General features: G+C 41.2%; 1 protein-coding gene across 5 annotated transcripts in view; it reads right to left on the bottom strand.

Annotated features, from left to right (window-relative positions):
- Positions 1–1,808: 1,808 nt before the first annotated feature.
- The window catches only part of LOC106821463 (transcriptional activator protein Pur-beta-like), a 26,488-nt gene continuing 6,741 nt past the window's right edge, over positions 1,809–21,555 (bottom strand). For 2 of the 5 annotated variants that reach the window (XM_014826274.1, XM_014826276.1), the window contains exons 3-8: positions 15,303–15,412; positions 13,988–14,090; positions 10,938–11,062; positions 8,545–8,665; positions 7,498–7,616; positions 1,809–5,662 (exon numbers count right to left, since the gene is read on the bottom strand). In XM_014826274.1, coding sequence (XP_014681760.1) covers positions 5,474–5,662; positions 7,498–7,616; positions 8,545–8,665; positions 10,938–11,062; positions 13,988–14,090; positions 15,303–15,412 — 767 coding nt within the window. In that variant the 3' untranslated portion in view covers positions 1,809–5,473. The remainder of the gene's footprint in view (positions 5,663–7,497; positions 7,617–8,544; positions 8,666–10,937; positions 11,063–13,987; positions 14,091–15,302; positions 15,413–21,555) is intronic. The other 3 variants (XM_014826275.1, XM_014826279.1, XM_014826278.1) reach the window with 3 other exon arrangements.

Genomic DNA, 21,555 nt, shown 5'->3' with positions numbered 1-21,555 from the left:
GTACAGAATCACATATAGAGAATGAAGTTCATATAAGATTTAATGCACGTAAACGTTGTTCAAGTAAGTTTTACATGCAGAATTTCACTGTGAAATTTAAGTCTTCCACGATCACACAAGTACCATCAAACACAGTTCAGTCCTTTGTTAACAGTCAACAAATCCATGTTTAACCCTCCTCTTGAGGGTCAAAAGGTTATCAGACACTTACTCTTCGCACGTCAGCGAAAAGTACATTTCATGGTCCTTTCAATAAAGTGATAAAAATGGTAGGTCAGCGCTGAAACAAAAAAGTTTCCCACTCGGTCAGTTAGACCATGTCCTCAGAAAATGTCTGATATCTGGCCTTTCCCCCAATGCCCTTTGACCTGTGACCTCCAATTTCGCGCTGGTGATGGGTTTCCTCCCCATCACACTATACATCAGATATTTAGAGTGTAGGTCGAGCCAATGAGATTTGTGCCGCCATTCCGTATTTCCTCCTATACCTTAAGCCCGGCGCACACGTGGCGATTTTTATTGACAGTACCGGCGATTCTGTTGCCAGCAACAAAATCGCCGAGAAATCGCCACGTGTGCGCTGCACGGCGTCACCGATTTTGACGCCAGAAACTCGTCGCTGGAATATCAAACATGTTTGATATTGCCGAGTCGCTGAACAATCGCTACGTGTGCGCTGACCAGGCGACGGATTCAGGCAAGTTTTTGGATTAACCAATCAAATGCATGATTTGAAGCATATGATCAAATATTGGCAGCGCCCATGGTGTGGTTTGAACAGGTCACGTACAGTTCATACAGTGGTATGTCGCTGACAGATGGTTGCATTGTCGCCGGGAGGCGCACACGTGGCGATTTTTATCGACAGTGCTGTCGATAAAAATCGCCGGTACTGTCGATAAAAATCGCCACGTGTGCGCCCGGCTTTACGTTAAGGGGGAAATATTCCCCCTCCATTGACACATCTTGACATTTGATCCTTGACCCCCAAATTCGACATCCCGAGTCCGATCCCCCCCGACGTCCTCAATATCAAGACCGTACGTCAAGCGGTTAAGATTTGTGCCATAACTGTTGACGGACGGACGGACGGACGCTCATGCGATTCTACAAGTTGCATCTGACCATGTCAGATGAGCTAAAAAAAACGGCATTTAATGAGGATTCAGTGCTATTATTTTAAATCCTCAAAACAGATGAGCGTGCAAAGTAATGCTGAATAAAAGGGGGGGGGTTAATATCTCAATTAGGACATAGAACATAAACTTGGAATTACATAAAATGAATTATAAACGAAAATTTCTATTTTCTTTTTATTGTTCAGATTTAAATTGTAAACATGGCCATTGCGTCATGTTACGTAGTGATAGAATAATTATTTCGTGAATTCTATAATATACGTAAAAAACTTCAGAGTGGTCACTCATAAGATATATTCTGCTTAAAGTGCACAGGTTGCTACATTAAGCATTTGTTTGGTGAGTGACTTTGAGTGGCAGCTATCTGACAAGGATATGAGTGCCATCGCAGGTCTACATGCGCGTCTAAAAATTGAATACATTTCCTCCGACTTTTCCGTCCTGTCGCTCTTCTCCACAGATAATAACGGTAGTAGTCTTCACATCTTGTACATCAATAACTGCGTGACCGAGCCTTGGTTAATCGCTTGTGCGTGCGTGCGTGCATGCAAGTGTGTGTGAAGTAGCTGTCAACCCTCAAGTAGTCCCAACGTACTACGACCTATCTGTACTATTGCCACTAAGCAGCGTTAATCTTGCGTTTTACAAACAGACCAAGAACACAACCAGCAGAAAGCAAGATCCGTGTAATATGTATTGATTTGCACAACAAAGTTTGTAGAACAATTTTTTGTGATAGTATTATTAATTTTATAACGGATACAACTGTTCACACTCAGTTATCTCTAATACTAAATACAAAATGCAGCTTCCAGAGCCCATCAACAGTGGTATGAAACAGGACCCTAGCTAACACTGGTAAGCTGAGCACTGCCGTTGACAGCACCCGAGAGACTGGGAAACACATATGACACGACGTCTACGAGCAGGCATGTGATCACCCTCGCAACGAGGCTCACAACGGCCACTAGATGGCGTTGATATGCCGGGCCGGGAGATGTGGCGACGCCTATTAGTAGAGGTCACAGCACCGGCCCTCTCTCGATCTGGGCAACCGAGATGAATTCACTGTGCGGGAGATGCAGGGCCTGCATGCCTATCCAGTATACGGTTAGACATACTACTGAAGAAATTCGCGAGAAAGCTCTACGACAGATACAAATAAACGTGTCAAAAATAAGTGGTGAGACAAAAGCTGCGGTTCTGATTGGGAGAGACATTATAACACGTGTGTATGGTTTACATCTAGGACTAGGACAGTAAACGGCCGTGCACGATGCATATTAACTTCTCGATGCCACCTTTAACAATAAAGGAAGCAGTCAACTAGCATTAACTAGCTTTAAATATTCCAAACATAATTCATAAACAAAAATACTTAAAATATATCAAAGTAACTTTTTCTCTTTAAAACCATTTTTTAGAAGACGTCTATATCATATGCAACTTCATAATCTGACTACAGTCTACCTAAGAACGTCTTGGCATTTTTGCTACAAGGCATTTACCTAAAACATGACCAACGTACAGAACACATGTGGAGCTAAATGCATGAACCTATTTCTTTCACCCACTGGCTCGAAACAGTGTGACTTGAAGACTAAAACGTAACACCTTCCAACGGTATAGGATAAAAGATGTTTCCATGCAATAATATTAATAACCTGCTCGCAAATATAACTATCCCTTCTCGCCTCTTTGCTGCTGCAAAGCAGCCTCCAGGGGCGTTCATCAGGGTATGCCGACATGGGTGTTTCTTAATCTCGCACAAACTGACCCCGGCATAAACGAACTCAACCAACCAGAACATATTTTGAATCACATGTGGGGTGGGTGGGGGGCGCGTGGGTGGAATCCAACCGATAACAATCGTTCACTTAAAAATGGAAAACACAACAAACACGGCACTAGACTCAAGTATATAGCGGGACCGTTGATTTTCGGCAGCGACAATGTAACGTGCAGGTTCCGTCGGTTGACCTCGACTGCTCGGTTTCGCTGTCAGCAACAGACTAGAAGGACAAACGATCATTTCGCAGCTCGACAGGCCTGCGTCGCCACGACAACGTGCAGCACGCGCCTGCAGGCCACGCAGCTGCAGCCGCACCAAACCATCCCGAACAAAACCCGACCATCAACGTGGCAGAACAACGGCGGGAGCTCTAAGCGCCCTCTCAGAACGTCTCTCGCAGAATCTCGCGAGAATAGAGTGCACGCTACGCGTGTGCGCACGCCTCAACAGTGGCAGCACGCAGTGGTAATAACTACATATACTACGCGATAACACCGGGGTTATGGGCAACCACCTGACACCTCATTGAGGCTGGCTCGGAAATACCTCTCAAAATAAAATTCATTAGAAACATCAGGACTCCAACGTAGTAAGAAGGGTGAAATACCTATGATTTTCCTGGTTACAATAATCGAAACCTTATATTATTTAACACACTCAGACATTCAGAAAGAATACTCTCTCGCATAGCTATGTACTTCAACCTTGGCTTAACCTTCCCTTTATAATGCCTATGACTTCATATGCTCGTATGCGATACAGCTAGGTGCAATGCACAATTAACCATCCAATCCAATGCAAACTAGACTCCTTAAGCAGGGCGTGGACACAAACGTGATAGTATGCTGTGTCAATAACCACTAAACAGTCACCATAATTATAATAACGATAACCCCTGTGAATCAAACAACTTATATCCATTCCTAGAGCATAAATATCAACGACGCACTGACGGTCACGAGATACAACATGATTGTACATGTAGCTACTACAGTTTCTTCTCATCGTCCTGATGGTACTTGCCTGGGCATCACAGAATCGCGTGCAATCTCGCCAGCCAGCCACAGCAAAAACAAAATATTCGAATTTAGAATTCGCTGGACGTTCCAGCACCGAGTTCATGATTTTAAAGGAACATGGATATGGGAAGAGCGTGATAAATGGAGCATACTGAGATGTTACAGCACCTGTACATTGCAAACGCTTCCTCCAACTTGGAACCAATTCCCGAATAAACGCAGAGACTCGAATCAAATTCATACATTATCAACACTAAATTACTTCGTCTACCCTTACCACAGCCGGCAAAACGGTTCAACTCATGTAATGACAATCCTAACTAAAAAATTCCTGCATATCCAACGGACTACGGTGGATATAGCTACGGCACCTTTCCGTGTCGCAATGCACAAGCAAGTATCCTCACAGGCTGCACGTACAACCAAACCATAACGGAGTTGACCGATGAAGAAGAAGAGGAGGAGGAGAAAGCAGAGAAACAAAACCTATTCAACTAAAGTCACAGTGGCACATGGGGGTGAAAATAAGGACTGGAGATGCGTACTCAGAATTTTACTAGATACAGATATCCACTGGATAATAAAACTGTCAATGTGAAAAAAGAATTGATCATTTTCCGTTATTGTGGAACCGAGCGGCGACGCCGTGACATGGTTGTCACGACGACGCGCTCGTAACCCTTTCTACCATGTCACGTATACCTTCTCAAATCGTGGGCGTGGCCAACCAGACCAGACCAATGCATTTGTGGCTGGCCATTCCGCCAGTAGATCTCTTTGTGTACGAACATCAATCTTGCTGTGAAAGTCAAGCTTGCTGATCTCGCACGCGCTTTTGAACGCGTAATGTTCGATTTATCTACCTCCTACGTGTGCTCCACAAAATGCAACACGTCGCAATCCATCACAGATTTTTCTAATACAGAATTGAATCTGGTATAAAAAGTCTTTTTACCTTTAGCTGATCATAGTGGACAATTGTGCACTCGTAGAGTGAGCGTGGTGCACGCGTGGGGCCAGGCGCTGCAGGCGACGGCGGCTCTCCTAATATATCTAATACGACGGGCACACAAACACACGTGAAAATTCTACTACCGAAAACTCATACCGAAAGAAGGAGAAGTGTTGTGGGGGGTTGGTGGATGGTGGGGTGACGAGGCCCCGCGCAGTGCACCATCGACTCACTCGTCTGCAGAGAAAGCATGACATTGGCGTTGACAATAGCACAGCACGAGGGACAGCAGAGCTCCACTAGGTGGTGCCGGCGACCAACCCACTTTCTACCCAAACTCTTGCCTTAAGCGCCTTCTTGCCGACCGTTTCTCCTCGCCATCACCCGCGCACGATCAAACCACCCAGAGGGCGCTGCTGCATCGGCGCTGCCGCAACGAGGCCTCAATGAGAAACGGCAGCCAGACAAGACAGCAGAGAGTTCTAGGCGAGACAGAGTGTCGGCAAGTGGTCGTGCGCACACCCCCCTGCCCTCGCCTGCTGCGCCTGCATACTCCTACACTAGGTGGCACTCACTCTCGCGCCTCACCCTCAGCGTCCGCGTCCTCCGCGTCGGTGCTAGACTTGCCCGACTGCTGCTGCGCCCGTTCGGGGGCATCCTGACTCTCAGTCATCTTCTCAACGTAGTCGGCGAAGATGTCACGAAAGCGGCCCCACGACTTCTCGGGAATGGTGATGGCAGTGCGAAAATTATTCTTTACCTGAACGAGTGTTGAAACATTAACTCATCAAGTGCACATTTACAATTTTATTTCTAGAACCCAAAAATTATTCTCTGCCTAGACAAGGATAAGTAGTCTAGTTGGATGCAGTCTTAAGAGTCACTAGGTAGATAAGAAATTCCAATTTCTCATACACAGAAATTCAACATTTTAGAAGTTGACTAATTTGGATAAATTATTATTGGTTTTAGTATGTTCAGCCTTAGAGCAGAACACCTGGGGCCCGTTGTCAGAAACAAAATTAGTCTTAACATTAGTCTTAACATTAACTTCCACTCGTAAACCGTTGACAGAAACATCGCAAAGTTACGAGAATGAAAAATCCTCACAAATATGCTCTTAACATTACGAGAGCCCAGACCCTCTCATAACTTTACTATTACGAGGAAAATAACACATTTACACTACGAATTACAATTATAGTGATATTATACTTTATAATAATTAGTAAAATGTGTTTTATATGAAAAACGCGTCAAAACATAAATTTTCTACAGATCGTAAACCAAAAACAAACATTTACAAATGGCGCATGTTCTCTTGTTTTGGATATTTTGAGAAGTCACGACTCGCGTCTCGTGTTACAGTGCGAGAATTTGTCTTGTTGTGCAGAATAAATTCAAGACCGTGTCGTTTTTCATCTAATATTATTTATTTGTGGTTACCCATCATGATATGCATAAATTAGTGTGATGTACAATAAATCTGTATGAATTTGAGTTTTGTGATCGATTCTCATCCAATCAGCAGCCTTGTGACATTAAATTATGAGGTTCCTGTTATCGTGAATTTTCTCATCGCTGCGATACGTTTCTGTCAACGCTACTCTCGTAACATTAAAACGATCATTGCGAGAATTTTGCTCAGAAAAACTAAATATAGCTGAATATAGTCTCACCTGACAGCGAAAATATCACTGATTTCACCAACATTCAAAACACCAATATTTTATGCAGTTATAGCATAGAAAAATTGATTTGACCACATCATACCAGCAGCAAAATTTTTCGAGTCAAGACTTTCAAAAATCACAAATGGCGATCAAAAATCAAACAAGCGAACATAATTAAACCAAAAGGGCGTGCAATTCTGTTTGGTAAATATTATAGAGTTTTTATGTCAATAATTCAGAGCACTTTCTGTCATTGTCATTCCCGTGTTACTATCTGACTGGCAATCCACAAGCTTCTCTAATAACAGACTTCACGTGGCATTAGTACTACACTGCTGTTTACGCTAGTATGAGCGTCTGTGTTTACACTCTGACCTGATTTCTACAGTGCGTGGTATGCATTGCTGCACCGTGATAGATGTCTCGCGCTACCGCGAGAAAATTCGAGAGATGGCAACGGTAAACAGAAACAGAACGCAAAATTGTAATCGTGCATGATTTCATTGCATTTGGTGAATACGAAGGTTCTAAGACATTTTATCGTTACTCTAGACAATTGCTGTTACTCAAGCAATAACGGTAGGTATCATGAAAGTGGGGAAAACACTGGAAAATTCTCGCAATATACGCGTTAACATTAGTTGTAAGTGCTATCTTGGCATTAACATTAGCATTAACTTTACAATGTTTCTGACAACGGCCCCCTGAACCTCAGTAGGAAGCGATCCTTTGCTCAATTTTAAACTGTGTTACAGTTAGCTACTCAAAAAACACTGCACAGAAAGACAGTGGTTGTTGACCCTGCAATACAATCTGCTCACATCTCAAGACTATATGCTCAAGCAAGCTTCTCTGTCTGCAAGAGAAGAGGACACAAATAAGACTTTCTGACAGACATGTATGTCCTAACAGCTGCACTTACCTCAGATATACGCATGTATACACCCCTATGGTTAGAACCTATGTCGAAGTAGAAGTTTTTATTTTCTACCCTCATGTGGCGTCCCTCTGGCAAATCACCTTGATAACCTGCAAAGAAAGCTTTTACACATTCAAATATATCTGTCCAGTAAACACATATCATAGCAAACCAATAACGGTGGTTGGCTGGTAGGGATAAATGTAGTACTGTAGGATCATTACAATAACAAGTAAAGCAAACATGCCAATGTTTACAAAATAATTCGTAGACAAAAATGCAACAAGCAGTAGGGTTCCTCAGTTAATTGGTCGCCTGCTCATCACACCTTTGCGATGGTGTCAAGCTTTGTGGAAACAGTGCAGGCTTGCGATATACGTGACTCAAGATTCTAAACACGGTCTATCTTATAACTGGTATAATAAAGTAAGAAAAACTGTAAGTAACGTTAACCTGGAACAAAGACACTGAAGCCTAGATATTTTTTGGTTTGGGTATCACAAACAAAATGCCTCCACTATATTATAAATGGTGTGTAAGTAGGTAGTTATCAACAAAATATACCAAAGCTATTCATCATAGCATTGTAAACAAGAACACAGAGGGACTATTACAGATCAACAGAACACAGTGTCTAGATTATGACAAAACAAAGAAAAATCAATGATGAAATATGAACTATCATTGTCTACAGCCCTATTGTAGCTGACAAATACTTTTTATGAATTTTTGATTTGATGGTTTAGAGCACACAATGTTTGTCATCAGTCGTTTAATGTATACACTCGAGAGCAGGTCAGTACACAAACACGCCAAAATACAACTAAACAGGACAATCGAGGATGGGGCAAATACACCTATAACGGCTTTTAAAATTACAGAAAATCACTTGGGAACTAAAGACAGAGCAAATAGGCGGTGAGGGTGCAGGGAAGAACGACAACATATCTAGATACAATGGGCTGTCATGTCTCTGGGCACATATCTACAAGTAGAGTTCGATACTCCCCACAGAAGAATAAAGAGGGACTACGTATTATTGAGACTTACTGCCATCATCCGTCCCGAACTCGTCCAAAAGTTCTGTAAGAGCATCACGGAACTCGATGATGCCTTGGGCGGGGATAGCAATCTGCGAACGGGGGCCACCACGAGGGATCGTCTGGGACACCTAAAGGTACACAAAACACATAAACACACACACACACACACACACACACACAAATACAAGCAAGTCTCACGTGAAAAATGCCTGCAAACATTTTTTCCCTGCGAACAGCAGATGCTGATGTAAAATAATCTGAGTAAAACTGTGCCGATAACATTTATCTATAATATATATATATACAGGGTGCGAAATTAATGGGAGTCCGTAGTCAAATACTCCCTGATTTACTGTCGGACTCCATGATTTGACATATGCTGGAGTCCGTGTGACTCCCTGAAAATTCTGCCATACTAACTAGTTCGTTCCGGAGCACGGCGTTGCGAATTACTGTATTTTTTCATCTAATTAATCTTAAAAATAAGCACATGTATGCATTATTGTTAATATCTTTAATTTTGAACCTCAGACTGCGGACTCCCTCCTTTTGCTGCGGACTCCCTCTTTTTTAGTGTAGGGATAGTCAAAAGTTAATTTCTACCCCTGTATATATATATATATATATATATATGAGTTAGTAATTTTAAACTTATTAATGATACCCATGCTATTATTGCATGTGTATGTTATTTAATCGATTAAAATTTTTATGATTGGCATTTTGTGACGATGTATGTTTATATTTACAACAAGTTAAAACATTATTTAAAACCATGTGATTCTTCTGAGATAAGAAGGTGCACTGATGTGGAAATTTCAAAGCTAGAATCTTAATTTGAAAGGATTAATAATAAAATTAATCCCAACTTATAAGATATGCCTTGTCAAAACTTAACACTCAGAACTATATATTGTGAAAATGGCCAATCACAAAATTTCCCTCAACGACTCACTGAGGAATGACTAGTACTATGCAGTGGAAACTTGTATAATATATTGTATAGTCTAAAGCAAAACAGTTAGCACTGTTTTGTTTGAGGTAGACAATCACTAAATTAGCATGCAATCTAATAGTAGCTACTGTAATGATCAATTTAACTGTTTTCCCAATAGAATCGTGCATGGAATAGAGAAATTCATTAACACCATCAATTAATTTTCCTATTAAAATCCCCCGCACCCTTAAAATTGTATCAGAGGAAAACTGCCCTTCCAGCCTTCCCTCCCTCTCCCAATCTAGATATCAGTTATGCTTGAAAAGCTACATGCATATCAGGAGTAGATAATAGGGAAGGAGTGTGACATCAATAAACAAGGGAAATTCGTCATTTACTAGCCTTATAATACCTACGATTTACTACGCGTAACTCATCCAACTTGAGCTCAAATCGGACACAGTACATTCGCCTAGCATCGTGCGAAATCGTTTCCTCGTATACACCCGCAATGCGGAGATACAGACTAAAACATACGACACGATTCTCCATTCTTTGGCCATCAATCCAAAGCCATTGCGCGCCACTAATTCAAACAAAAGGCAGCTACCTAACGCGCTATTGCTAACTCGACGAGGCATGTGGCTCGCTGGGAGATTAGGCATCAACACTCGGCGAGATAACCTTTGACCCGGTACACAGCTACACAGGCATACCAGCGTACAGCAGCCACCTCTGCACATACCTGGCATGCCCTCACGCACGCACGCCAACCGCAATCAGCTGCAGCTGATCGGGCTCAAATCTCCCAGCGAGCCACATTGCCCGCCGAGTTAGCAAGCTGTGGTTAGGTAGCTGCCTTTTGTTTTAATAGAGGCGGGCAATGGGCTTGGATTGATGGCCAAAGAATGGATAATCGTGTCGTACGTTTTAGTCTGTATCTCCAGATTGCTTGTGTATACAAGGAAACGATTTCGCACGATGCTAGGCGAATGTACTGTGTACGATTTGAGCTCAAGTTGGATGAGTTACGCATAGTAAATCGTAGGTATTTTAAGGCTAGTAAATGACGAATTTCCCTTGTTTATTGATGTCACACTCCTTCCCTATTATCTACTCCTGATGCATATCGAACATAACTGCATCACTGGTGCAGCCTCTGGTACTCTAGAGAGTCTAGACCAGTGGTTCTTAACCTTTTTGAGCCATGGACCCCTTTGAGAATCTGATGCAAGCTACGAACCCCTCCCCAGAAAAATGCACATAATAAGCACATAAACACAAAATTTTGCATGCGCATCGTTCATGGACCCCCTGAAGCCCATCCACGGACCCCAAAGGCAAAGGGGTCCATGGACCACAGGTTATGAACCCCTGGTCTAGATGCTTAGTAAGCTATGCCGTACGTAAGTAATAATAACTTAAAAAGGTAATAAATAAAAAACATCAAAAGCAACACATACACTTACTCGTAGAAACCGACCACGAGCATTTTCTTTCAAATCCAAGTAATAACGTCGGTTCTCTTTGACCATTGTCTCGCTTTTTAACTTTCCATCTTCAGGAAGATTGTCAGGATTTGGTGGACCTGTAATGCAGACAAGACACCTTTATTACAATCAGTCGCAAGAACGCAACATTCCCGGAACACAAGCGAATGATGCTGATGAATATAAGGCATTTCAGCACGAGGTTACCATAGTGCCAATAATACCACCCTATCATTTATAGGTCGCACCACGCCATAAACAGGATAATGTATTCCATTATAGTTGCCATCGCAAATTGCATGTCGAATGTTTCGTAGCAGCTTTATCGGATCATCGAATGGTCTTACCGTCTACATACAATTTTTAATCGTGATTTTGACTCTGTTGTCACACATACATTATATGGCCAACTCTAACAAGCCTGGTCCGACGTAGTTTTATTCACACTATCTAAACATATCACAGCAATGATGGCTCAGTCTAAAGACAAACAACTTGTGTAATGATGATGCGAGGTGGAATGCAAAGAATAAAAGGTCTTTGTTTTATTTGGATGTGCAGGTCGACAAAACTACACAGTGTGCCGGTGCTCATGTAATGTAACGCTGCTAGTAATGCTGCTACTACTGCTGCTACTGCTGCTACTGCTGCTACTGCTGCTACTGCTGCTACTGCTGCTACTGCTGCTGCTGCTACTCCTGCTGCTGCAAGTAATGCTGCTGCTGCTGCTGCTGCTGCTGGTGGTGCTACTTCGCCTGCTGTTGCTGTTGTTGTTGCTGCTCCTGCCGCTGCCGCTACTACTACTACTACTGCTACTGCTACTGCTGCTGCTGGTGGTGCTACTTCGCCTGCTGTTGCTGCCGCTGCCGCTGCCGCTGCCGCTGCCGCTACCGCTACTACTACTACTACTACTACTGCTACTGCTACTACTACTACTACTACTGCCCATGTTGTTGCTGCTGGTAATGCATGGCAAATTATACATGGTAACAGTAATGCATGTTAAACATAAACTAAAACATTTTCATAATAATATATTAGCATTTTATTAAAAAGAGCAATCAAACAATGTTGTAACTTGTTCATACATGAGTCAGTATATTACGAAATTACACTAAACTTGATTTGACTTCTACAAGCCAAACCAACATGTCTACCTGCCCACACGTTGAAAATTACCTTGAGAAGACAATTTGGGAGAAAATGCCGGCATGTATTCATAATAACATTGCTCTTGATTTCTACATGGATACAACTTCACCAGAACTTCCCAATGACATTTTTCATTCTTTGTATTGCCTTTCTCACAATTGCTCATTTAGCTCAGTAAGAAAAACTGAGGTGAAGGCTTTCTTTGGTCCATGCATTCAGCTGGTGCCTCGATACTGCAAAAAATCAATAAAATGGCAGTTACTATAGATATGATATTCTACTCAAGCGGTTCAGCTCGTTTCAAATGGCAATCCTTCCATATGCATAAAAACATTCTGAGCATGGTCATTACCAGTTATAATAGCATGCTAGCCTCCTTCAAACACTCAGGCTTTGACAGTTTGGAGAAAAATGAGGGCAACAGAGAACTTGACAGTATAGTAGAAATGTTATAGCATTACAACTACTTGTACAGACATCCAGAAACGATCTCTTATTACACTATCAATTACATCAAGAGCTAATAAATACTGTTTATTAGCTCTTGATTACATAAAATAGTCGTATACTTACTCTCTTATCAGAATTTGTTTCATCTGTATGTGGATGCCTTTGAAATATTGCCACATTGCTCGCAATAGAGCTCCGTTGAAATGTTTGCTATTTTGAGTGGCTAAACATACTTCAGTGATTGAAAATGAATCGTAACTATTTTCATCCATTCTATAGATGGTGTCGGATAACGGCGTGGTTGTCAAATTACATTAATGGTAAAAATCGAATTTATAATGCACGAGAGACATGACCTGGACACATTACCCCGCATCTGCCTGCAACCATAGCAACAAGACTAAAAATGGCTAGATATAGTTAGCAAGTCTCTGCTTTTCTTGGAGCTGCACACCTACAGGCTGCTCAGACAAGCAAGTTTAGGTGCGTGTATGTTTATTAATGATGAGATGTAGGATTTGTACTGCTAGTACAATTTAAGCAGTTATTTGTGATAGGTGCAATAGCAATTGACTGAATTATGCAGAAGAAATATTATGAGGTAAATATAAGCTAGTTAAACTATTAAAGTGAACTGAAGCGACTTGTATTGTGAAATGAATGTTTGGTGCTAACCTATATTTACACTTACTCGATTACTAATTGATCAGTGCACTTGCAGCAGCAAATATCTGCCACAACTATCACATTCACTATGGCCATAGTGGAAAACAATCAAGTGTGAAACAAGGTAACCTGTATGCCAAAGAAACAACTGTGATGATCCACTGATGTTTTCTATTCCCAATGACGAACTATGACATCCTAATAGTAATAGTAACCTTGAACGTTATTTTGGTTATCTGCAAGTCTTTTACATCACTTCAGTTCCATCATGACAGTGAAAGTTACTTGCAGGAGAACTGTAGTTCAATTGGAGCAATGCTGGAATTTCCAGCAGATGTACATAGCCTATTCACAGAAAAACTGTAAAGTGTTTTCCCCAGAGGTGCAGTGTAGTTTGGGCAGTGTTGCAATTTAAAACAGAAACTATAGTCTAGGGGCAGTTGCACAGTGTAGTGGTAAGAAAGAACTCTGCTCATGGGGCATATCCACCGAATATTATCAGATGTATGATAGATGATAGGATTACTAGTCCTAGTGCTCGAGTGGTAGATGGTGGCACCCCTAGTGTCAGGACGAACAATAGATGGTGGGACCTCTTAGTCACCTAGGCATACCAATTTAAAATTACTGTTAATGTTATCGAAGTATGCTACCTGGATGCAGCAGGGTCAAATTTCTGGATCATATCACAACACGTCTGCCATGGGATAACCTCCCAATATTTTGAAGCCGTACAAAAGTGCAACAATGCCCACCCAAAGATGCATAGTGTTCACTGAATTCTGTTAGATGATCCCTAAACTCGGCAGCAGTTGACATGGACAGGAGCAGACGACTCTTCTTCCCGCCGGCACCAACCTAAAACACATGAACATCACTCGTATTAAGAACTATCACAGCAATGCTTTCAGTTTGTGAAGCCAATAAGACAAGATTATTGCAGGGTTCCCAGCAATGCTCGCCAGCTTGGCAAAAATGTCATAAAAACAAATAATATAAATTACATAATTATATAACAATTTTATTCAATAAATAAAGAGTGTTTAAATTTTATTATATTAGCTCAAAAATACAACTGGGGAAAATTTACTGCCAAACAAATTTCTAACTGAATAATGAGCTATTGCCAAACTGCAGCTACATGCCAAGTATAACTCTGTCCTTCTGTCTACGCAACACACACATGCATTTTCCTCATAAAAAAGAAGTCAAAGAAATGACATATGAATTAGCTCATGTTAAGAGGTGAGCAGTTTCTATAGGTCTTAATTAGTAATTGAAAAATACCCCAAGCATCCCCAGTCTTAGACCAAACTTTGCATCACCCTGGCAGACCCACGTTATGGATCTGCGTAAACACTGCCACAATATTTTTGGGCTGGTCTCGCTGTTATCTATAGGATTTTCAGATGTTCTCCTAAACATCAACGAATACACTTAGACTCGTGTTTACCCCTAGGCATCTGCACATCATTTTAATATTTTGTGCAATCAAAAAAGGTGAAATTTAACACATCTGCATTTACTGGAATTTACTGCACATTGACACCTTGTTCCATCATTATGACATACATGGATATCCATCACAGGAAGTTTACCGACACTATATAGCTAACACTGCTTACATATCCACTGGCTACCAGCTCAGCACCAAGTGAGATCTATATATAGCTATCCTCTCGGGATGAGAGTTGAAAAGTAGCTAGCTAGCAAAGGAGATGTTTGGGGTAAGCTCCACAAGATCTCACTCGATTCAGCCTACTGTCGGATATAAATGTGGGCTAATCATCACAAGATAACACTCGATATAGGGCGTGTGTGGGGGTAACCTTCGCAATATGACACTCAATACAGTTAACCACCAAAAAAACATGTGAGCTATTCACTCTACAGAATACTATACTATATAGCTAACTACCACACAAGTCTTCATGTTCTAACCACTATATTTAGCTCTATGTAACTACCAACTGGAAGAGATAAGTGTAGGCTTGCCAGAAGCGCAGTAAAATCAGTGTGAAATGACGGCTGCAGCTAACAGCAATCACTCTGGCAGATCATCAGAGTTACCTCAGCTACTTTTATGAATCTCCCTCGCTTGTTCTGTTTCACGTCCAAGTAGAACCGCTTGGACTGAATCTGGAGCATCTTCGTTGCCAGTTCCTGTTCATTTTGCTGGCCTATAAAAATAACTTTGATATAAATTATAATAATGTTGAACATGTATCAAGTGTTATCAAGTGTCCACAGAGTTATAAGTTAATAACTGATTCAATGTGCCTGCTATCATGTCTGAGAGAAACAGTTCGCTAGAAATAAGAAGGGTATTTAGAGTTTCACTTCCAGTGGTGTAAATTTACGAGCCATAATAGATAAGCCACAGGAAACGAATGTGCTTATCTTCAAATCTCAATATCAGGCTAGAGAGGGGGTGAGAGGAAGAAAGAGTGTGAATGTGTGTGTGTGTGTGTGAGAGAGAGAGAGAGAGAGAGAGAGAGAGAGAGATAAAGGCAGGGAGGGAGGGGATGAGGCATGGAGAGGGGAAAGAGAGAGAGAGAGTGTGAGTGTGTGTGTGTGTGTGAGAGAGAGAGAGAGAGAGAGAGAGAGAGAGAGGAAAGAAAGAAGAAAGAAAGATACAGCAGTCAATACAGGCACAGGCAGACTTACAGATCCTAACTTGGCACGCAGAATAGGGCAGATAAAGGCCCTGGCTGCACAGGACACTGGGTACGTGCCCTGCTCAAACTTAACTCTCGCTAAAATTACTTTAACAGTTGAGAAATGTGCAACAGCGCTACCTCTGCCGTCAGTGAAATTTATATTCACATACAGCATTTTACATGATATATTACTATATATGTGTGCGCATAGTTACAGATTTCACGTCAATATCTCATTCTATCCACATGCTCAGTGCTACACTTCAAAATTTATGGAGGACTGCTACATGCCTAATTGTTTAATTACATTCATTTATGAGATCGCGTCAAAGTAAGGTGACTAATATAAACCTGCTTCAAAAGCATATCAATACATCCATATAAATTGGAACATTATCGATCGGAATAATGTTGTTAATTACACAAACCTAGTGGGATGCTCCAATGAACAGATTTGATGTTGTGCTAATAAACTTTCAGCCACTACTAATATATAACTAGATGAACACAACCATCAAGGGCTTCGCGTATTTCTGTCCGCAATACTATGCATACATTGTAATATCTAGTGAAAAGAAATTTATTCTTTTGATAATCTCTTATTCTGTGAAAGTAAAAAAGAATCAAGTCAAGCAGTCTACAGGCTACAGTTTCTACTACTTACTATATTGTTTGTCGATAAGAAGCCTTTCAATGACAGTCTAGACTTGAGATGCTTTACAATACAAGTGCCCGCAGGCGACAGGGTCATCTGGTGTCTGCGTGTGTTGCTGATTAAATTCAATTTGTGCATAGCAGACGTCCTTACATAACGTTCATTTCTAACCCCCAAAAACAACACTTCAAACTAGTGATAAATAAAATTCCGGATAGGATGGCGGGCCGCTATCAAAGGCATCGTTGCATCGGTCAGCAAGCATGGCAAGCTGTCAGTGTGAGGACAGATTGCAACAAAGCAGAGAGCAAATAATACCATATTATATTACTATAGAATAACGTGTCGTTCTATGGTGTCAGGTATAGCGTACATTAACACCTCCTTGCCGGTAGCACAGGTACTGGCTCCGTTACGAAAATAGCTCAATTGTGTGATAGACAACCAGAGCTAGCTCGTGCAAGGATTACAATTTACAGCCAATTACGAATGCAAATATGCTGTAACTAATTTCCAGCTACACTAGTAAGCCAGTGATTAGTGGACCGAAATAAGCATCAATGAAATGTACAACACACTGTGCGTCATATTGGTGCCAATAAAAGAGTTTAGATGAGAGAAAAAATTAAGTCTGGGAAATCCGCAGCCCTCAGCTCCTGCGGTTAATTATTTGAGTGCTAGTGACTGTATTTTCCAACTCATTCATATCATCGTCTATCCCACTAACAGAATCTCTTGTTATATAGAAAGTCAGTTCTGCTCGATTAATCTCCCAAGTGTACAAGCGTTTATTGGCCGCCCTTTTTTATACAGAATTAGAGCAGTTCATGTGTGGAAGTTTTCACTGGTAAAGCTTTCGCAAGACCCACATCGGTCACTCGCCCATAGCGCAGTTTGGCTAACAAATCAATGATTTAACCCTCCCCTTGAGGGTCAAGAAGGTTATCTGCAACTCTTCGCATGTCCAGCGGAAAAGTACATTTCATAGGTCTTTCGCAATAAAGCCATAAAAAATGGCTAGCAGTCACGCGCTGAAACAAAAAAGTTTTCAATCGGCTCCGTCAGAACTATGTGGCCCTCGAGAAAATGTCTAAATCTGTCCTGTGCCCCCATTGACCCTTTTGATCCTGCCCTGTGACCTTCCAATTTCCGCAGCAGTGATGGTTTTTCTACCATCAGATGCCTATACACCGACTATCACGAGCCTAGGTCGAGCCGTTTAGATTTTTGCCGCAATTCTGCATTTCCTCCCTATACCTTAAGTTAAGGATGGAATGTTCCCTTCTTTTACACCTCTTGACCTTTGACCCCCAGCTTCGACATTCCAACTCGTTTTCAGATTACCCCCCCACGTCCCGACTTTCGAATCCGTACGTCGGGCCGTTTATATTTGTGCCCAACCGTTGACGGACACACGCACGGACGCACGCACGCACGCACGGACGCGCGCTCATGCGATTCTACAAGCTGCATCTGACTATGTCAGATGAGCTAATAATGAGACATTAAAGCAAGGATTTCAAACAGTCTTCCGTTGACCGTTCTCGTATCTATCCAACCACTACAATAGTTACTAGTAATTCTTGGGTAACTGCAAGTGTCTAAAGTGAGGCTAACATGTCCTAGAACACCCATACACTGTTATTCTCACAAAATAATAATATACAACAAAATCTGTTTGTTTACATCGTGTTGAGGCAGGTACTTGATGCCGATTCCACGTTTCTTGCAAAACCCCATGCCTGTACTTTGATATGGTAACTTGACTTTTAAGCAATAGATATGTTGTACCAGTCTAGAACCACTACGTCAATCAATGAGATACACTTCTGTCTGGTGGTTACCAATTTCAAGCAAATTAAAACTATACGAAAAAATGTGGCTGCATTACTTGCTATTTTATATACCATAACATCATAAACTCATAGCAAGAGATTTATATGGAGTAATCAGTAACATGTTCGCTATTGGGTGAAACTATATTTCGCTATATTTTACTTGATTTTGCATGTATTTATGAAATAATTCCTTCAACCGCCATCAGCATTTATCGCTCCTATCTATTAACTAGTACTAGAGACAGATATGGCAGTGACTACCACAGCACACCATTATCACATTAGTTCTAATTACCAATGACACCTAACAATTTATGGTACTTCTGGATCTGGTCAAGGAAGACAGAGAATGATTGAGGTAGAGTTATGATCATTTCTGCACCTCCAATTTGGTCACTCATTCTTATTACATGTGCTTTACATTGAATGTTCCAAACCTTACTAACATTCCAGAAATTATCAGATAAAGTGGGGCTCATTATACACTAGTTAGTTCATTTAAATGTTGTACTAATACTAGCACTTCCCAAACTGGGTCTACTCGTGAAGCACACATATCATGGAAACTGATAGAACATTTGTGACCAGCTTGATTAAAAGAAGTTACTGATATTCACTAAAAAACAACTTACAACACAAAACAAATTAATCATGTAATATGCACTTTCAATATCAAATATACATTTCTTAACTTCTACAAAAGTTTGTATCCAGTATCTCTAATATTCATGAATGGATATCTTGTAAATGTTAGAAACAGTGGCATAGACAGGTCCTCAGTTGTGGGGGTGGGGGGATCATTTTGCTGTTACTTTACTTCCATCGCAAAGTATACGAAGAGTGTGTGTGAGTAGCGCACACTGCGAGTGCCTTAGCGCGTAGCCCGTAATGGGTGGGGTCCAGGGGCTTGCCTTAGGGCTCTTGGATTTTAGCAATTTAGAACCTTCAACATGGCCGGTTTTGAGAGAATTTAGAAAGATAACAGCAGTCCACAGACAGCACAGGCAGACTTACAGACAACTTGGCACGCAGAAAGGCAGAAAGGCCCCCTGGCATGCCAACAGACACTGGGTACGTGCCCCGCTCAAACTTAACTCGTAAATTACTTACAAGTTGAGAAATGTGCCAACAGCGCTACCTCTGCCGTCAGGAAAATTTATATTCACATACGCATTTACATGTATATATATATATGCTGTGCGCATAGTTACAATGTTCACTCAATATCTCATTCTATCACATGCAGACTACACTTCAAAATTTATGAGGACTGCTACATGCCTATTGTTAATTACATCAATTTATGAGATGGTCAAAGTAAAGGTGACTATATAAAACTCGTTAAAAAGCATATCATACATGCATTAAATGGAACATTATCGATCGGAATAATTTGGTTAATTACAAAACCTAGTGGATGCTCCAATAACAGATCTTATTGGTGCTATAAAACTTTCAGCATACTAAATATAACTGATAACAACCTCAAGGGCTTCGGTATTTCTGTCCCAATACTATCCATACAATTGTAATATCTAGTGAAAGAAATTATTCTTTTGAAATCTCTTATTCTGTGAAAGTAAAAAAGAACTCAAGTCAAGCAGTTAAGCTACAGTTTCTACTACTTAAATATTGTTTGTCGATAAGAAAGCCTTTCATGACATGTCTAGACTTGAGATGCTTTACAATACAAGTGCCGCAGAGCGACAGGGCTCATCTGGTGTCTGGTGTTCTGCTGATAAATTCATTTGTGCATAGCAAGACGTCCTATACATACGTTCATTTCTAACCCCCAAAAACAACACTTCAAACTAGTGTAATAAAATTCCGATAGATGGCGGGCCGCTATCAAAGGCATCGTTGCATCGGTCAGCCAAAGCATGGCAGCTGTCAGTGTGAGGACAGATTGCAAAAAGCAGGAGCAAATAATTACCATATTATTACTATAGATAACGTGCGTTCTATGGTGTCAGGTAATAAGGTACATTAAACCCCTTGCGAGGCACATCTGGCTCGTTACAAAATAGCTCAATGGTTGATACAACCAGAGCAGCTCGTGCAAGATTACAATTTACAGCAATACGATAGCAAATATCTGTAAACTAATTTCAGTACATAGTAAGCCAGTGATTAGTGGACCGAATAAGCTCAAGAATGTACACACTTGCGTCTATATTGGTGCCAAAATTTGATGAGAAAATTAAGTCTGGGAAATCCGCAGCCTCACTCCTGGGTAATTATTTGAGTGCTAGTGACTGTATTCCAACTATTCATAATGTACACTACAGAATCTCATATAGAAGTCATCTCATTATCTCCCAAGTAAGCGTTGCTCAAGTAAGAGTTATGTGTGGAATTTCACTGTAAGCTTTCCACAACCACAGGTACTCGCCAACGCAGTTGAGAAACAAATCAATGTTTAACCCTCCCCTTGAGGGTCAAAAGGTTATCCGACACTTACTCTTCGCATGTCAGCGGAAAGTACATTTCATGGTCCTTTCAATAAAGCCATAAAAATGGTAGGTCACCGCTGAAACAAAAAAGTTTTTCAATCGCTCCGTCAGACTATGTCCTCAGAAAATGTCTAAAATCTGTCCTGTGCCCCATTGACCTTTGACCTGTGACCTCCAATTTCGGCACAGTGATGGCTTTTCCTACTATGATGCTAAATCAACAACAAACAAATTAAATCATGTTTAAATAATGCACTTTCAATATCAAATATTACAATTTCTTACTTCTAAAGTTGTATTCCAGTTATCTCTAATTCATGAATGGATATCTTGTAAATGTTAGAAACAGTTGGCATAGACAGAGTCCTCAGTTGTGGGGGGGGGGGACATTTTGCTGTTACTCTTTACTCTCCATCGCCCAAAGGTATAACGAAGAGTGGTCATGTGAGTAGCGCCACAGCTGCGTGCCTATTAGGCCTTAGCCCGTTATTACGGCGTGGGGTCCATGGAGGTCTTGCCGTTAGGGCTCTCTTGGGATCATTTAGCCAATTTAAGCAACCTGTCAACAATGGCCTGTTTGATGAGGAATTGAAAAAAAAAATTGAAATTGTAACGATGATTATTTGTCAATTCTTTAGGTTATTTTCTTTCTTTGATCCCAGAGGTTTTAATAACACGCCGACCCCCTCCCCCCCCCACATCACACAACACCCACAG

The sequence above is a fragment of the Priapulus caudatus genome, unplaced genomic scaffold (genome assembly GCF_000485595.1).
Source record: "Priapulus caudatus unplaced genomic scaffold, Priapulus_caudatus-5.0.1 Scaffold74, whole genome shotgun sequence".
NCBI classification, from domain to species: domain Eukaryota; kingdom Metazoa; phylum Priapulida; class Priapulimorpha; order Priapulimorphida; family Priapulidae; genus Priapulus; species Priapulus caudatus.
Note: the sequence above shows the minus strand (reverse complement) of the source record. Positions and strands in the feature narration are given on the sequence as shown.